The following is a 14,009-nucleotide window of genomic DNA, read 5'->3' as shown; positions in this document are numbered from 1 at the left end:
AAGGCCCAACAGGTGGCGACGCAGCCAAAAGCTCTTTTACCTGGGGAGGTTCAAGCGCATTGGGGAGCTGGCTGTAAATGTTATGGTGGGTTTTGTGCCAACAAGGAAGTCAGGCCCTGCAGCTGGGCTAGGATCAACTGCAGGAGACAGGGCACACAGGAGGCAGGGGAGCAGAGGAGAGAGATGCTCTACTCTGGCTCCTCCAGACACGGGAGAGACAAGGACAGGGAAACAGGAGAAAGGGAGAAGACTAGAGGGCACGGCTGCAGCACAGGGGAAAACTGGACTTCCCGCAGACAGAGCAGTAGGAAAAAAAAATGGGCATAGATTCAGTCTTATGCAACCCAAAGATTTAGCATTGAGTGACTGATCAGTTTCCCTAAAGTACTGGTGTCCCCTCTGGTGCCCGGAGGACACCTTGGCCGGGAACCAATCCTTACAATTTCTATGTAATGTAAAGTCAACAAAACACTTACCAGTTTGTCTTCAAGCAATGGGTCATTTTCTAGCGCTGATGTGAGTTTGGAAATAGCTTGCAGGAGGTCTTTAATTCCAGATTCCTGAGGGAGCTGATATATTAAAGGTGTAGAGGCAGATATCGCATCTCTGAAGCAGCACACTTTTCCAATGTCCATGGCATTTTCTCCAGCAGAGATAGACGCAAGCTCAACAAATGCTGTTAGCTCTCCAGTGTCTTGAAAAAGAACAAACAAAAAATGCATTCTTAAGGTCATAGACTTTGTAACTGGCATGAAGAAAAAGTACTCATCACAGTGTACTTTTACTGAACAATGCAAATAAGTATGTAGCTTGCAAAAGAGTTACCTTGCATTATTAGTCACATAATTACTGATCTTTTTATTTAGTGTAAAAACACAGGCAACATGAGAAATGTTTACCTTTAATGATCCCTTTAATCCAGTCAATGAATCCTCTTGTGATACAGTTATCAAATTCCTTCAGAAAACTTATAACATTCTCTGGAATATTCTTTACACTTTCTCCAACTCTGCACACATCTTCAGTAAGATCCCGCAAGCACTTGTGGTCCATATTCTGTTAAAATATTCAAACATTACAGCAATGATTAATGTTTCCTTTCTGTTGACAGGATATATCCCCACTCATTTATTCCTTGCTATTCTCTAATTCTGCAGTTTGGAGCCCACAATTCAGTATAATTAAAGCAGAAAAAAACAGTTATTACTATAAGGGGAATACTACTGCCTTCTTGTAATTGATGTGATTGCTATCTACATTTTTGCAGTATTGTATTATAAATTAATAAAATATATTCCTTAAGTACCTGGACAATTTCAGATGGTAATTTATTTACATTTACTATTATTGTTATATTTTTTTGTAGTGACACAGTACGTCTTCATGGAAATTATTTAAAATCGAAATGTAGTTTCTACGCTAAAAAGAATAAAAAATATATATAAAATTATTTTGGAGATGCAGACAAGCATAAGTCTTTTCTTTAGTGCTAATTCAAGGTTCTTGTTACTGTGGTCATTGTGCAGGACATTGGGGGAGAACATAAATATAATGAGGTAAGAAAATGAGTAGAATAATATACAAACACAAAAAAGAGACAAACACAAAATAAAAATCTTTAGTGGTATCTGAGTAATCTGTTAAGGAGAACTTGTGTGGAGTCACTGAACGGTAGTTCAATGACCATGATTTATGTTTTAAGTTTATATTTTTCTTTTGTTTCCGTGTTTTCACAAACTAGAACCTTGTCATGGTTTAGGTTTGTGGTTGATGTCACACCTAGCAGACAAAGTGATGGGGATGGGGGATGGTGGGCTTTTATAATAGTGGAGTTGATGTGGTGATTTATGATTAGTTGTCAGATGTTTTTGAAGATGAACAATACTATAAAGCCTAAGGTGTTCAGTTAACAAAACAGTTGTTAGAGTCTATTAAGCCAATTTATATAGTTTTAATATAGTGTAGTACAATTACTTTATACTGCATAAAGTGAAGGTTAGTAGTGTTAGTCATGTTAATTTTTTTTTTAAATGTTTGTTGAGAAATCGGCAGTATTAGTTACTGAGCGTTTTCTCCATAGGTATAGATTGTTAGATCTAATTCAGATTTTGATCTATGCATTTTTAATAATAGTTTGTCTAAGGTGAGGGATTCAAATCAGTCAATCAATAATACAGCCCCCTAGTGAAGTCCACCCACCCGCACCTCACCACTATCAGAGGTACACTGCTCAGCCCAATCAGCTCTCCCTTTCAAATTTGAGCTGAGGGAGGAGTAAGATAAAATCAGGGGGTTTGCCCATTTAATTATGTGCTCTAGTTGATTTGCAGAAAGGTATTGTTGGAAATCTGGCACTTTTACTATATTTCTGCAATTTGGTTAATTTTATTCTAGGTGGTTTATTTTTCCAGCAGAATTTGAAGATGACAAGGTCGGATGGAAGAAATAGTTTACATTTGGTAATGCTGACATTTTGATAGTGGATATTCTGCCAATGAGGGATAGTGGGTTTTCATCCAGCATTGGAGATCATTGTTTACAGTTGTGAGTAATGTATTGAAGCTAAGTTTGTGCAGCTCTTACAACTGGGTGGAAATTTTGATGCCTGGGTATGAGATGTGTTGAGGGCACAAACGGATATGGAGAGACTGAATTGCTATATATGATAAATTCATGTCATGCGGTAAATCATTGCCTTTAGACTACTTAATAAAATAATTAGGGAGTTTGGAATATTTCACAGTAAAATTTCATCTGCATAAAGGCCGGATATTTGATATTTGGACTTTGTCATGTAGCTGCTGATAATGATTCTATAAAAAATTGAGAATTATCAGGGGAGAGAGGTGCATCCTTGCCTAGCACCTTCATGCAATATCTGTTAATATTGACTGTGTCCTTGGGTGAAGCTGTAAGGAGTTTTTATCCAGTCTATAAATGATTCTTTAATGTAGTGAATAGGAATTTCCGGATTACATTACAAGGAGACCCTCTCTACAATGAAAGGGAGACAAGATAGAGATAGACAAACCTCCATCGGAATAGTTATAAATTCCAGGTTCCACAGTACCATGTAAATCCTACAGATTACCTTTTGAGGTTTACGGTGTTAAGAATATTATTACATGAATTTACACTGATGTTTTCAGGGCTAAAATGACAAATGTACTAAACCCTTTCTAGAAAATTAACATTAAACATTTAAAAAAAAAAATGTACCCCAAAGTCTTTGATCCTTTCAAAGTCTTCACCCAGGCGAAGGTGATCTTTTAGATCACTTATCACTTCTACATTTTCCTCCACAGATTGAAGCTCTGTGTATCGTTTAATGTGCTGAAGTGTGTTTTCAGTCCAAGTAGGCCTGGTTTCTTTACTGAACACATCTGCCATTGTCTTCAGTTCCTTCTGAATACCACCCTTGAGGAACTTGCCCATTTTATCCTCCAAGTCTGTCAGACTCATCGAGAGATCCTTGAGTCCTTCATATGATTTCCTAAATTCTTCAAAGGTGGGTAGGTAAATTCTTTTGTAGACTTGGTGAAGAGGAATTTTTTCAACATTTCCAAATTCCGTTTCCTTCACACGTTTAGTGGTCTTCCTCCACATTTCTTTAAAGTGTTTACTTTCTGACAACAGGTCAATCTTTTCAAACATCTGGATGTTTGATAAGTATGTGTCACTGCCACCGTCTGATTCAGATTCATCTCTGTTCAGCATTTCCATTATGGATCCGAGTGAACGTTCCTCTCTGGACAGGTCTATTTTTAAAGTAGAGTCCAGCAGTTCTATATCAACTGAAACAAACAAATAAGCATTAATAAATTCTTGCAACCTAGTCTTGTGTACATACTGTGTAATTCCTAATCAAACAACCCCAATGTTGAGACAGAATGGGAAGTGCAACTTACAGTGCTTCTCATATTTACCTTGACTTTTAATTGATTGCAGACAGTGTGAGCCCAAGATATTTATTTTATTTACTACATGAACTTAAGTTCATTTCATACTATATATCCATTTAGGACGTCCAACACATTAAGAAATTTAGGATGGAGAAAATATGTGGCTAATGATGGTTTCACAACAGATGATTGTAATTATGGTTTGGAGCAAAAGCAGTAATCACAAAAAGCTGAGTCTCTGATAAGCAAAGGTTGGAAGGGAATATACAGTTTAATGCAGAACACTACATTAAAAGCAAAATATGCTGCCTTCAGGACCACATCTTTTACAAGGACATCTGTGCAGTTGTCAACAAGACAATGCTAAACCACATGCTGCACATGGCTGGCTGCGAAAGAAGTGTGCACGGATACTGGACTGGCCTAGCGGCAGTGCTGACCTGTCCCCAGTAGAGAATGTGTGGACAAAATATCAAGGTTTTAAGAAACATAGATATATTTTCGTATGAGATATAAGATGAGACAAAATAGTTTATATCGATAGAGACTATACTGTGTTTCAGTGACCTCCAGCAGTTCTCCCCGTGTCTCTGCACAGCTTCACCTTGCCGAACACGCACCTCACCCTCCACCACTGTTTCACCATGCAGTGAGAGCAGGGGTCAGAAAAACACGACAGAAGGTATAGAAGAGGAGTTGCTATACTAGCTGGCAAACTATTGAGAAGTGTTTCATTTCCACAGTGTTTATTTTAAGTGGTGTAACTTTACTAGCCTTTGTGCGGCAGAGAAGTCACAGACCAATCAGTGTAAATATCACAAATTTTTCTCTGCGTGAACGCAAGAGAGATATAAAGCTCATTTAAAGTGTGCTCTATTACACACATACTGATCTTAAGATTAGACATGCCCACTCTAACCTGAAGTGATCAATCAGCTCCTTCAGACGGGTATGAGAATAGACCTGACACCGTTTCAGCCCAGATTTACAGAAAATTCAAACTGCACTTTTTATTTACTTATTTATCTATTTTTTTAAGCGCATTAGATGCTCTTTTTCCAGAAGCACACAGTTTTTTTGTGTGTCTCTTGTTTTTGGGCTACTTGAAGAAAATCATTTATTTGAAGAATCTGTTGTTTATAATTAATTAGTGTAATTTGAATTGCCTTTCAGTTGTAGAAGATATAAAATGCTGCTAAAACTACTAAGCAACTTTGTAAGCAATAAAACTACTGCTGATGCTTCAGATACTAAACTAACCTAGAATCTTGTGCTCCCTTTTGTGCTCCTTCACTAGTAAACGTTTTTTTCTTTTGGCAAACAAATTTGAAAAAGTTTCCCAACAATCAATAAGACTAATAACATTCCATATCAGGAGACTGTGACAGAAGACTGATAATTGCTTATAATAGGACTTTATGCAAAATAGACTTTATTGCAAACATTTACATAATCAATTTTTAACATTTTAAAACCCAGAAAATTGTCTGAATTGCAAGAAAATGTGTTTCTTTTTAGAAAAGATGGAAATTTGCAAGTGATCCCAAACAGCAGTATGTACTTCATGAAATTAATTCATGATAATTAAATTGTAAAAGATATTTGTTTTTTTACAATACACTTGTAACAATACACTTGTAAAAATAGATTCAACTGCCTAATATGATTATGATAATTAATTCACATTAAACAACGCAATTAGCAGAAACAAACAAAAAAAACATACCTGGCATGCCTTGGTTGAGATTATAGAGTGCTTTTACTTTTTGTTTCCTTTCTTCAAAGGAACGGAAATCTTTTTCTGCTTCTTCTATTCCATTTTTCCATCTGGCTTTTTTCTGTCCTGTACAGAGGTGGAAAAAGTACTGAAAATTGTAATTAAGTAAAAGTACCCTTACTTTGCTAAAACTCTACTCAAGTAAAAGTACCCATCTAAAAATCTACTTGAGTAAAAGTAAAAAAGTACTCAACTTAAAATGTACTTTGAGTAAAAGTTACATAGTTACTTTTTAATTAATTAATTATTAATTATAATTAATTATTTGATGTTATAATTTGGACATTTCAGGCAATATTTGTTCAGGCCACCCCATAAAACATTTTCAAGAACAATAGCATAGGTTATAGGTTTCTATGATCCATTTTGTATCTTTACTGCTTAAAGGTTATGGTCATATAGGTGACTATAAATCATATGTTTATAGTTTTACAGTTCATTATTATTTTTTAACTTGCCATTGTTATGCTTTAACTGCTATTTACATGTTTTTATCATTCAAGCAGATTGTTTAATGTTCCCCATAAAAACTTAAGGAATTATCATTAAAAACATGAAATCATACAAAAAGAATGTTGGTCGGCGCATGTGCAGTGGCGTAAAGAAGCACATATCAATGGGTAGCATAACTCGACAGAATACCGGATCCCACGAGCCGCACACACAGACCCCAGGCTACACAGCTGATTCACACAGCGTCTCTCCGGCTAACCGTAATAAACACTGCTGGGAAAAGTTCAGCTGTGTTTCTCCCACCACCAAGACTTCCAGAACGGTAAACTCAGTTTGTGGATGCATGTTAGGCATGTAGCACAGCTCTGTTAACTTGTTAGGTAATCTAGGCAGTTTGATGTCTCCAGTTTAGTTCAGTGTTTTTAATGTCTAAAAGGGATCTATGTAATCCATTATTATTAGCTATAAGGTATTTAGGTTATATTTGCCTCAATCGCCTGTTCACATCGCGCCGACAGATGCAGTTCCTACAGCTTTTAGTGAATTTAATGTACTATTAATTTAGGCGTTAATACACGTTAGTTAATTAATTATCATACAGGATAACAAACACCCTTCGTCTCCATTAACCTTCACTGTTTTACAGAAAACCCTGAAGGCAGAATTCTGTCAAAGAATTTGTTTAGGTTGTACAATTTTTAATAAAGGGATTATTGTGCTGGATATTTTACTAAATACAGAAGATTGTATACAATGTATACGATTGTATACGAGCATACGTGCTCCGGCGCATCCGTGCCAATTTTTTTTAAATACAAACAATTGTTTTTTCCCCAGCATTTTATTTTTTTCTCAGTAACGGGGAGTTTTCTAATGTAGCGAACTAAATTACTTCAAAATGTACCTAAGTAAAAGATTAAATTACCTATTTTAAAAACTACTTTAAAAATTACAAATTACTCATAAAATCTACTTAATTACAGTAATGTGAGCAAATGTAATTTGTTACTTTCCACCTCTGGTCCTGTTCAATACATCTGGAATACATTAATATTATTTATTTATTTATTTATTATTTTACCATAGATCCTAATAATTTAAGTTGCAGGTCTGTCAGGATACCTGATTAAAACCTGATTCAGCCCACATAAATCAATGGAATCTCTCATAAAATTAGCCAACGTACCATTGTATGCATATACATGCACTCAGGCAATTACTTCATTAATCAGTTAATAGCTTAATGTGTTTCAACCTATTACATTTACATTTTTCTTGATTTTTTTAAGCATATTTATCATTTATCTATTTCTAGTTTTCGATTGTAAAAAAGGGACTGATCGTGATAGCAGGAGATATACAGTGGTGTGCAAAAGTGTTTGCCCTTCATGATTTCTTATTTTTTTGCAGGTTTGTCACACTAAAATATTTCAGATCATCAAACTAATTTAAATATTAGTCAAAGACAATACAAGTAAACCCAAAATGTAGTTTTTAAATTAGGCTTTTCATTATTAAGGGAGAAAAAAAGGCCCTGAGTGAAAAAGTGTTTACCTCTAAACCTAATAACTATTTGGGCCACCCTCAGCAGCAACTTGCAATAAGTCTTTCACAGTGCTGTGGAGAACTCAAGATTCCGGTCAGGTCACTCTGACTAGGCCACTCCAAAGTCTTCACTTAGTTTTTCTTGAGCCATTCAGAGGTGGACTTGCTGGTGTGTTTTGAATCATTGTCCTGCTGCAGAACCCAAGTTTGTTTCAGCTTTAGGTCACAAACAAATGGACGGACATTTTCTTTCAGGACTTTTTTGTAGACAGCTGAATTCATGGTTCCATTTATCACAGCAAGTTAGTGCTGGGCGATATTGGAAGAAAAAAAAATCTAGATTTTTTTTCACATCCTTGAGCAATTCACGATTATGATTTCAAAATAGTACAACAGCACCAACTAGAGCTCTTAAACTTTTCTTTTACATTTCACACATAAAAATTGTTTTTTACAGGTTTCCTGACAAAAACACAAGCCTATCATCTGTTTCAGGCTTGAGAGATGTACTGCGACAGGTCACTACTTTTCTCATATGGGACAGCACTGGAAAATGAAGTGGCTAATATTAGCTGCCTTTTAGCTGGAGTCTTGGGAGTCAAAGAGTAGTTGTTTCAGGCACTGCTCCCATTCCACCAGGTGATTGTGTCTCAAGTGCTGGAATAGATATCCACCTTTTTTTGGTATGAGTGGAGTCCTTGACGGAGTGTCAGCTGCATCCATTTTGGCTTGCTGCTTTGTTTAAAAAATATGCGCGCGTTGGTCTGTGGGAGGCGTCGGTAACCAAGGTACGGATAAAGGATGGATAAACACTTCAGAAATGAGCCGCATTTTTAGATATTTTAGATTAAAACGATAAAATGTCCATGTAAAAATCGCAATTACACTATTTTGAAAATCACATTTTAATTCAACTTTGAGACAAGCCTTAATGTTCTTTTTGCTCAGCAGTGGTTTTCGTCTTGGCTGTTTTTGCCCAAGTGAATCAAGTGAGGCCTGCAGTTCTTTGGATGTTGTTTTGGGGTCTTTTGTGACCTCTTGGATGAGTCGTCGCCGTGTACTTGGGGGTTCTCCACTGTTCCATGTCACCATTTGTGGATAATGCCTCTCACTGTGGTTCACTGGAGTCCCAAAACTTTAGACATAGGTTTATAACATTTCTCTCAATTACATTTGTTCTCATTTGTTTCTGAACTTGTTTGGATATTGGGATGATGTCTAGCTTTTGGGTGTCTTTTGGTTTACTTCTCTTTGCCAGGCAGATCCTATCAAAGTGATTTCTTGATTGAGAACAGGTGTGGCTGTAATCAGTCCTCAGAGAGGTTAGAGAAATGGAACTCAGGTGTGAAAAACCACAGTTATGTGTGTGTGTGTGTGTGTGTGTGTGTGTGTGTGTGGCGAGGGGGTTCTTTGACTAACATTTACAATTGTTTGGTGATCTGAAACATTTAAGAGTGACAAAAAAAAATCATAAAGGGGCAAACGTTTTTGTACGTAGAGGCAAGTCGCCTTAAGTAGATTAACATGAAAAAGAGGAAAAATAAACACATGAATCAGCTGCTGTCATATACAGGCAGCTTCAGGTGGCAGCTGGGACAAGCGTGAGGAAGTAGCCATTGGAGTCAAATTTATTTCAAAACATCTGGCCTTTCAAAGAGAAAAGGCATCATCCACAGCTGGAGAAGAAAAAGCATGACGTAGGGGTAGCTGTGGGAGAGGAGGGGACAGAGCAGGTACAAATGTGTGATGACACTTTGGGTGCAGGGAGCATCAAGAAGGAGAAGAAAAGATAGAGAAGGAGCTACAGAAGTGACTGGAAGAGGTGGTCATCATGTGCGACCAGGCCAAGTTCTATGATGGCAGGCAGGCGGGCAGAAAAGAGCTGACAAAGCCAGGTAAGTGTGAACCCCAACACATAAGACATTGTTGAACACATGTGATGAGAGTGGAGGATTGATAAAGGGTTGAGGAAGAGTTTTCTACCAGAATTATGTCATAACTCCTAATTATGACCAAACACAAAGTTTTTCAACTTACCAAGTAAGTAACTGTTGACTGCTGACTGGTTTTTCTTTTCAATTATGCATTTTATTAGATGGCATGGTATTGATTTGTCCACCATATCCAGAGTCAGTTGCTCCGTCGTTTTGTAAGCTCCCTCTATCAGCCCCCGTGCTTTGATTGAGAGGTGTGCCATGTAGTCATTGTGTTTTTCCTTCTGTTTCTCTGCAAGAGGGCAAAAATGTATATTTTGTTGAGGTTGAGTCAATGACAAATAATCACTACCTAAACTTTCTTCACTTTCCATTTATAGGGGCATTAAATCCCCTGATTTTTGCTGACTCCTCCCTTAGCTCAAATTTGAAAAAGGATAAAAAGAAAATTGGGAGAAGTAGTTTGGGAGGGGCACTGGGTGATGTATAGGTTTAGGGGCGGGGCAGAAGGGAGAGCTGCAGCAGCAGCAGTGTGCAGAGTGTCTGCAAACCAAAGTACACGGAAACATCATCTTAGCTTATAGCACAGTTGAACCTGAGAGGGCGCTGCAGAGGCAGAAATTACATCAATAAAAGCTTCTTTAAGGTTAAGAAATGTTTATAATCATTTTAAGCTGGATTGGTATGTTTCATTACTTCAGAAGAACACATTTCAGCTATTAACGAAAAAAAATATGGTTTAGGATTTAAAGCCCCATTAAAATTTTATATATACAGTTTTTTTTATTGAAAATACAAGTTTAAGCAATAAGTATTAAATAAAAGAGATGGACCAATCTGTGTTTTTAGCTCTGTTACTCACTGATTGGGCTGAAAGATGAACAGTGGAGAGCTATACTATGCTATTAGTGATGTGAAAACCTTTTCTTTCTACCACAAGGTGCGTTAGTCCTAAATACATAACTGCAAAAAACATGAAAACTCCAGACTGACTGAGCTGAGCCTATTTCGGCTGAAAAACAGTCGATACCAAGACATAGCTAATCGATCATCCCATCTCTATTAAATAATACTAAAGACCTTCTGAATCAAAGGCCATTTCGAATGATTTTAGCACCCCTGGTGTGTAATCCTTAGCTTGCTTAATGTGCTTTTGTGTGTGAGTGGATGCGTGAGTTACATGCCAGGACCAAAAGGCGCTTTGCATCTAAAAATCTGTTTATGTTATGGTAAAGAATAAACGTGATAAAATAGGGTATGTATAAAATATCAAAAAGAAAGCATTATCTTACCCAGTATGCAAAAAAGATTCATCAGATCTTCATCAAAGAGAAGATCAAAAAGGTAGTATTTGTGACTCACAGTCCTTGGATCACGCAATTTGTTTTCAATAATGCAAGACATCAGTATTCCAGATTCACGGCACTTCATCTGTATCAGATGATCACTCTAAAAGACACAATAGTATTGTTAGTATTGTACTGGTAAAACAATAAAATAAAAAAATCACACAATGTAGCCCATCACAAGTGCATTCTGATACAGGTATAAACAATTATGTACACTCATTGAGCACAGTTTATGGACAGCTATACACATGCCCATTTATGCATTTGCTTGTGTGGCAACAGTAACAAATTAAGATTCAAGATTTTTATTGTCACGTCACACAGTACATGTGAGTAAAAAATGTGGGTACAGATTCCCACCAATGTGCAAAGAATAATATTTACAAGAGAGTAATAAAATAAAATATAATATAAAATTACCATCAACCACCATGAGATCTCAGTGAATTTTGAATTTTAAACGTGGCATAACAGGCTGATATGAGTATTTCTAGAGTATTTTTCATATATTTCTAGAGTATACTCAATATGGTTTCATAAACACATCCAATGAGTGGCAGTTTAGTTACAACAACAAAAGATCATGTTGGGTTCCAAATTTGTCAGCCAAGAACAGAAAGCTGAAAAATGGAGAAATGTAGTCTGGTCTGATGAATCTCGATTTCTGCTAAGGAAGATAGATAGATAGATACTTTATTGATCCCCGAAGGGAAATTCTAGAATGGAATGCCACACAGCTGTAGTGGTCAGAATTTGGCAACACATGAATCCATGGACCCAACTGCATTAATAATCCAGACTGGTGGAGATGGTGTGCCTATTAAAACAAGTCATATCAAACTGGAATATTAAATCTGAAACCATCAAAACATATTTATGTGGTAGAATGACTGATTCTAAGCAAGACCATCAAGCAAGTGTGGTTTTAAAAAATATGACAATGGAATGTTGAAACTCTTGAGCTAGATGAAGTTTGGAGATGTGTAGTGATGAACTCTGAAGCTACATGAAGTTTGGAGGTGTGTAGTGATGAACTCTGAAGCTACATGAAGTTTGGAGATGTGTAGTGATGAACTCTGAAGCTACATGAAGTTTGGAGATGTGTAGTGATGAACTCTGAAGCTACATGAAGTTTGGAGATGTGTAGTGATGAACTCTGAAGCTACATGAAGTTTGGAGGTGTGTAGTGATGAACTCTGAAGCTACATGAAGTTTGGAGGTGAGTAGTGATGAACTCTGAAGCTACATGAAGTTTGGAGGTGTGTAGTGATGAACTCTGAAACTACATGAAGTTTGGAGGTTAGTAGTGATGAACTCTGAAGCTACTTGAAGTTTGGAGGTGTGTAGTGATGAACTCTGAAGCTACATGAAGTTTGGAGGTGAGTAGTGATGAACTCTGAAGCTACATGAAGTTTGGAGGTGTGTAGTGATGAACTCTGAAGCTACATGAAGTTTGGAGGTGTGTAGTGATGAACTCTGAAGCTACATGAAGTTTGGAGGTGTGAAGTGATGAACTCTGAAGCTACATTAAGCTTGGAGGTGAGTAGTGATGAACTCTGAAGCTACATGAAGTTTGGAGGGGTGTAGTGATGAATTCTGAAGCCACATGAAGTTTGGAGGTGCGTAGTGATGAACTCTGAAGCTACATGAAGTTTGGAGGTTAGTAGTGATGAACTCTGAAGCTACATGAAGTTTGGAGGTGTGTAGTGATGAACCCTGAAGCTACATGAAGTTAGAGGTGTGTAGTGATGTAGTAACTCTGAAGCTACGTAAAGTTTGGAGGTGCGTAGTGATGAAATCTGAAGCTACATGAAGTTTGGAGGTGTGTAGTGATAAACCCTGAAGCTACATGAAGTTTGGAAGTGAGTAGTGATGAACTCTGAAGCTACGTGAAGTTTGGAGGTGTGTAGTGATGAAATCTGAAGCTACATGAAGTAGCAGGTGTGTAGTAATGAACTCTGAAGCTACATGAAGTTTGGAGGTGTGTAGTGATGAAATCTGAAGCTACGTGAAGTTTGGAGGTGTGTAGTGATGAACTCTGAAACTGCATGAAGTTTGGAGGTGTGTAGTGACGAACTCTAAAGCTACATGAAGTTTGGAGGTGTGTAGTGATGTAATAACTCTGAAGCTACATGAAGTTTGGAGGTGTGTAATGATGAACTCTGAAGCTACATGAAGTTGGAGGTGTGTAGTGATGAAATCTGAAGCTACATGAAGTTTAGAGGTGTGTAGTGATGAACTCTGAAACTACATGAAGTTTGGAGGTGTGTAGTGATGAAATTTAAAGCTACGTGAAGTTTGGAGGTGTATAGTGATGAACTCTGAAGCTACATGAAGTTTGGAGGTGTGTAGTGATGAACTCTGAAACTACATGAAGTTTAGAGGTGTGTAGTGATGAAATCTGAAGCTCCATGAATTTTGGAGGTCTGTATTGATGAACTCTGAAGCTACGTGAAGTTTGGAGGTGTGTAGTGATGAAATCTGAAGCTACAAGAAGTTTGGAGGTATGTAGTGATGAACTCTGAAGCCACATGAAGTTTAGAGGTGTGTAGTGACGAACTCTGAAGCTACATGAAGTTTAGAGGTGTGTAGTGATGAACTCTGAAGCTACATGAAGTTTGGAGGTGTGTAGTGATGAACTCTGAAGCTACATGAAGTTGGAGGTGTGTAGTGATGAACTCTGAAGCTACATGAAGTTTGGAGGTGTGTAGTGATGAAATCTGAAGCTACGTGAAGTTTGGAGGTGTGTAGTGACGAACTCTGAAGCTACATGAAGTTTGGAGGTGAGTAGTGATGAACTCTGAAGCTACGTGAAGTTTGGAGGTGTGTAGTGATGAACCCTGAAGCTACATGAAGTTAGAGGTGTGTAGTGATGTAGTAACTCTGAAGCTACGTAAAGTTTGGAGGTGCGTAGTGATGAAATCTGAAGCTACATGAAGTTTGGAGGTGTGTAGTGATGAACTCTGAAGCTACATGAAGTTTGGAGGTGTGTAGTGATGAACTCTGAAGCTACATGAAGTTTGGAGGTGTGTAGTGATGAAATCTAAAC

General features: G+C 37.3%; 1 protein-coding gene across 1 annotated transcript in view; it reads right to left on the bottom strand.

Moving 5' to 3' along the window:
• LOC103024614 (E3 ubiquitin-protein ligase rnf213-alpha-like) overlaps positions 1-3,723 on the bottom strand; it is an 87,853-nt gene extending 84,130 nt beyond the window's left edge. The window contains exons 1-3 of the mRNA XM_049470847.1: positions 3,220-3,723; positions 900-1,056; positions 477-694 (exon numbers count right to left, since the gene is read on the bottom strand). Coding sequence (XP_049326804.1) covers positions 477-694; positions 900-1,056; positions 3,220-3,723 — 879 coding nt within the window. The remainder of the gene's footprint in view (positions 1-476; positions 695-899; positions 1,057-3,219) is intronic.
• Between the last annotated feature and the right edge of the window lie 10,286 nt (positions 3,724-14,009).

Source organism: Astyanax mexicanus, chromosome 22 (assembly GCF_023375975.1).
Source record: "Astyanax mexicanus isolate ESR-SI-001 chromosome 22, AstMex3_surface, whole genome shotgun sequence".
NCBI lineage: Eukaryota > Metazoa > Chordata > Actinopteri > Characiformes > Acestrorhamphidae > Astyanax > Astyanax mexicanus.
Note: the sequence above shows the minus strand (reverse complement) of the source record. Positions and strands in the feature narration are given on the sequence as shown.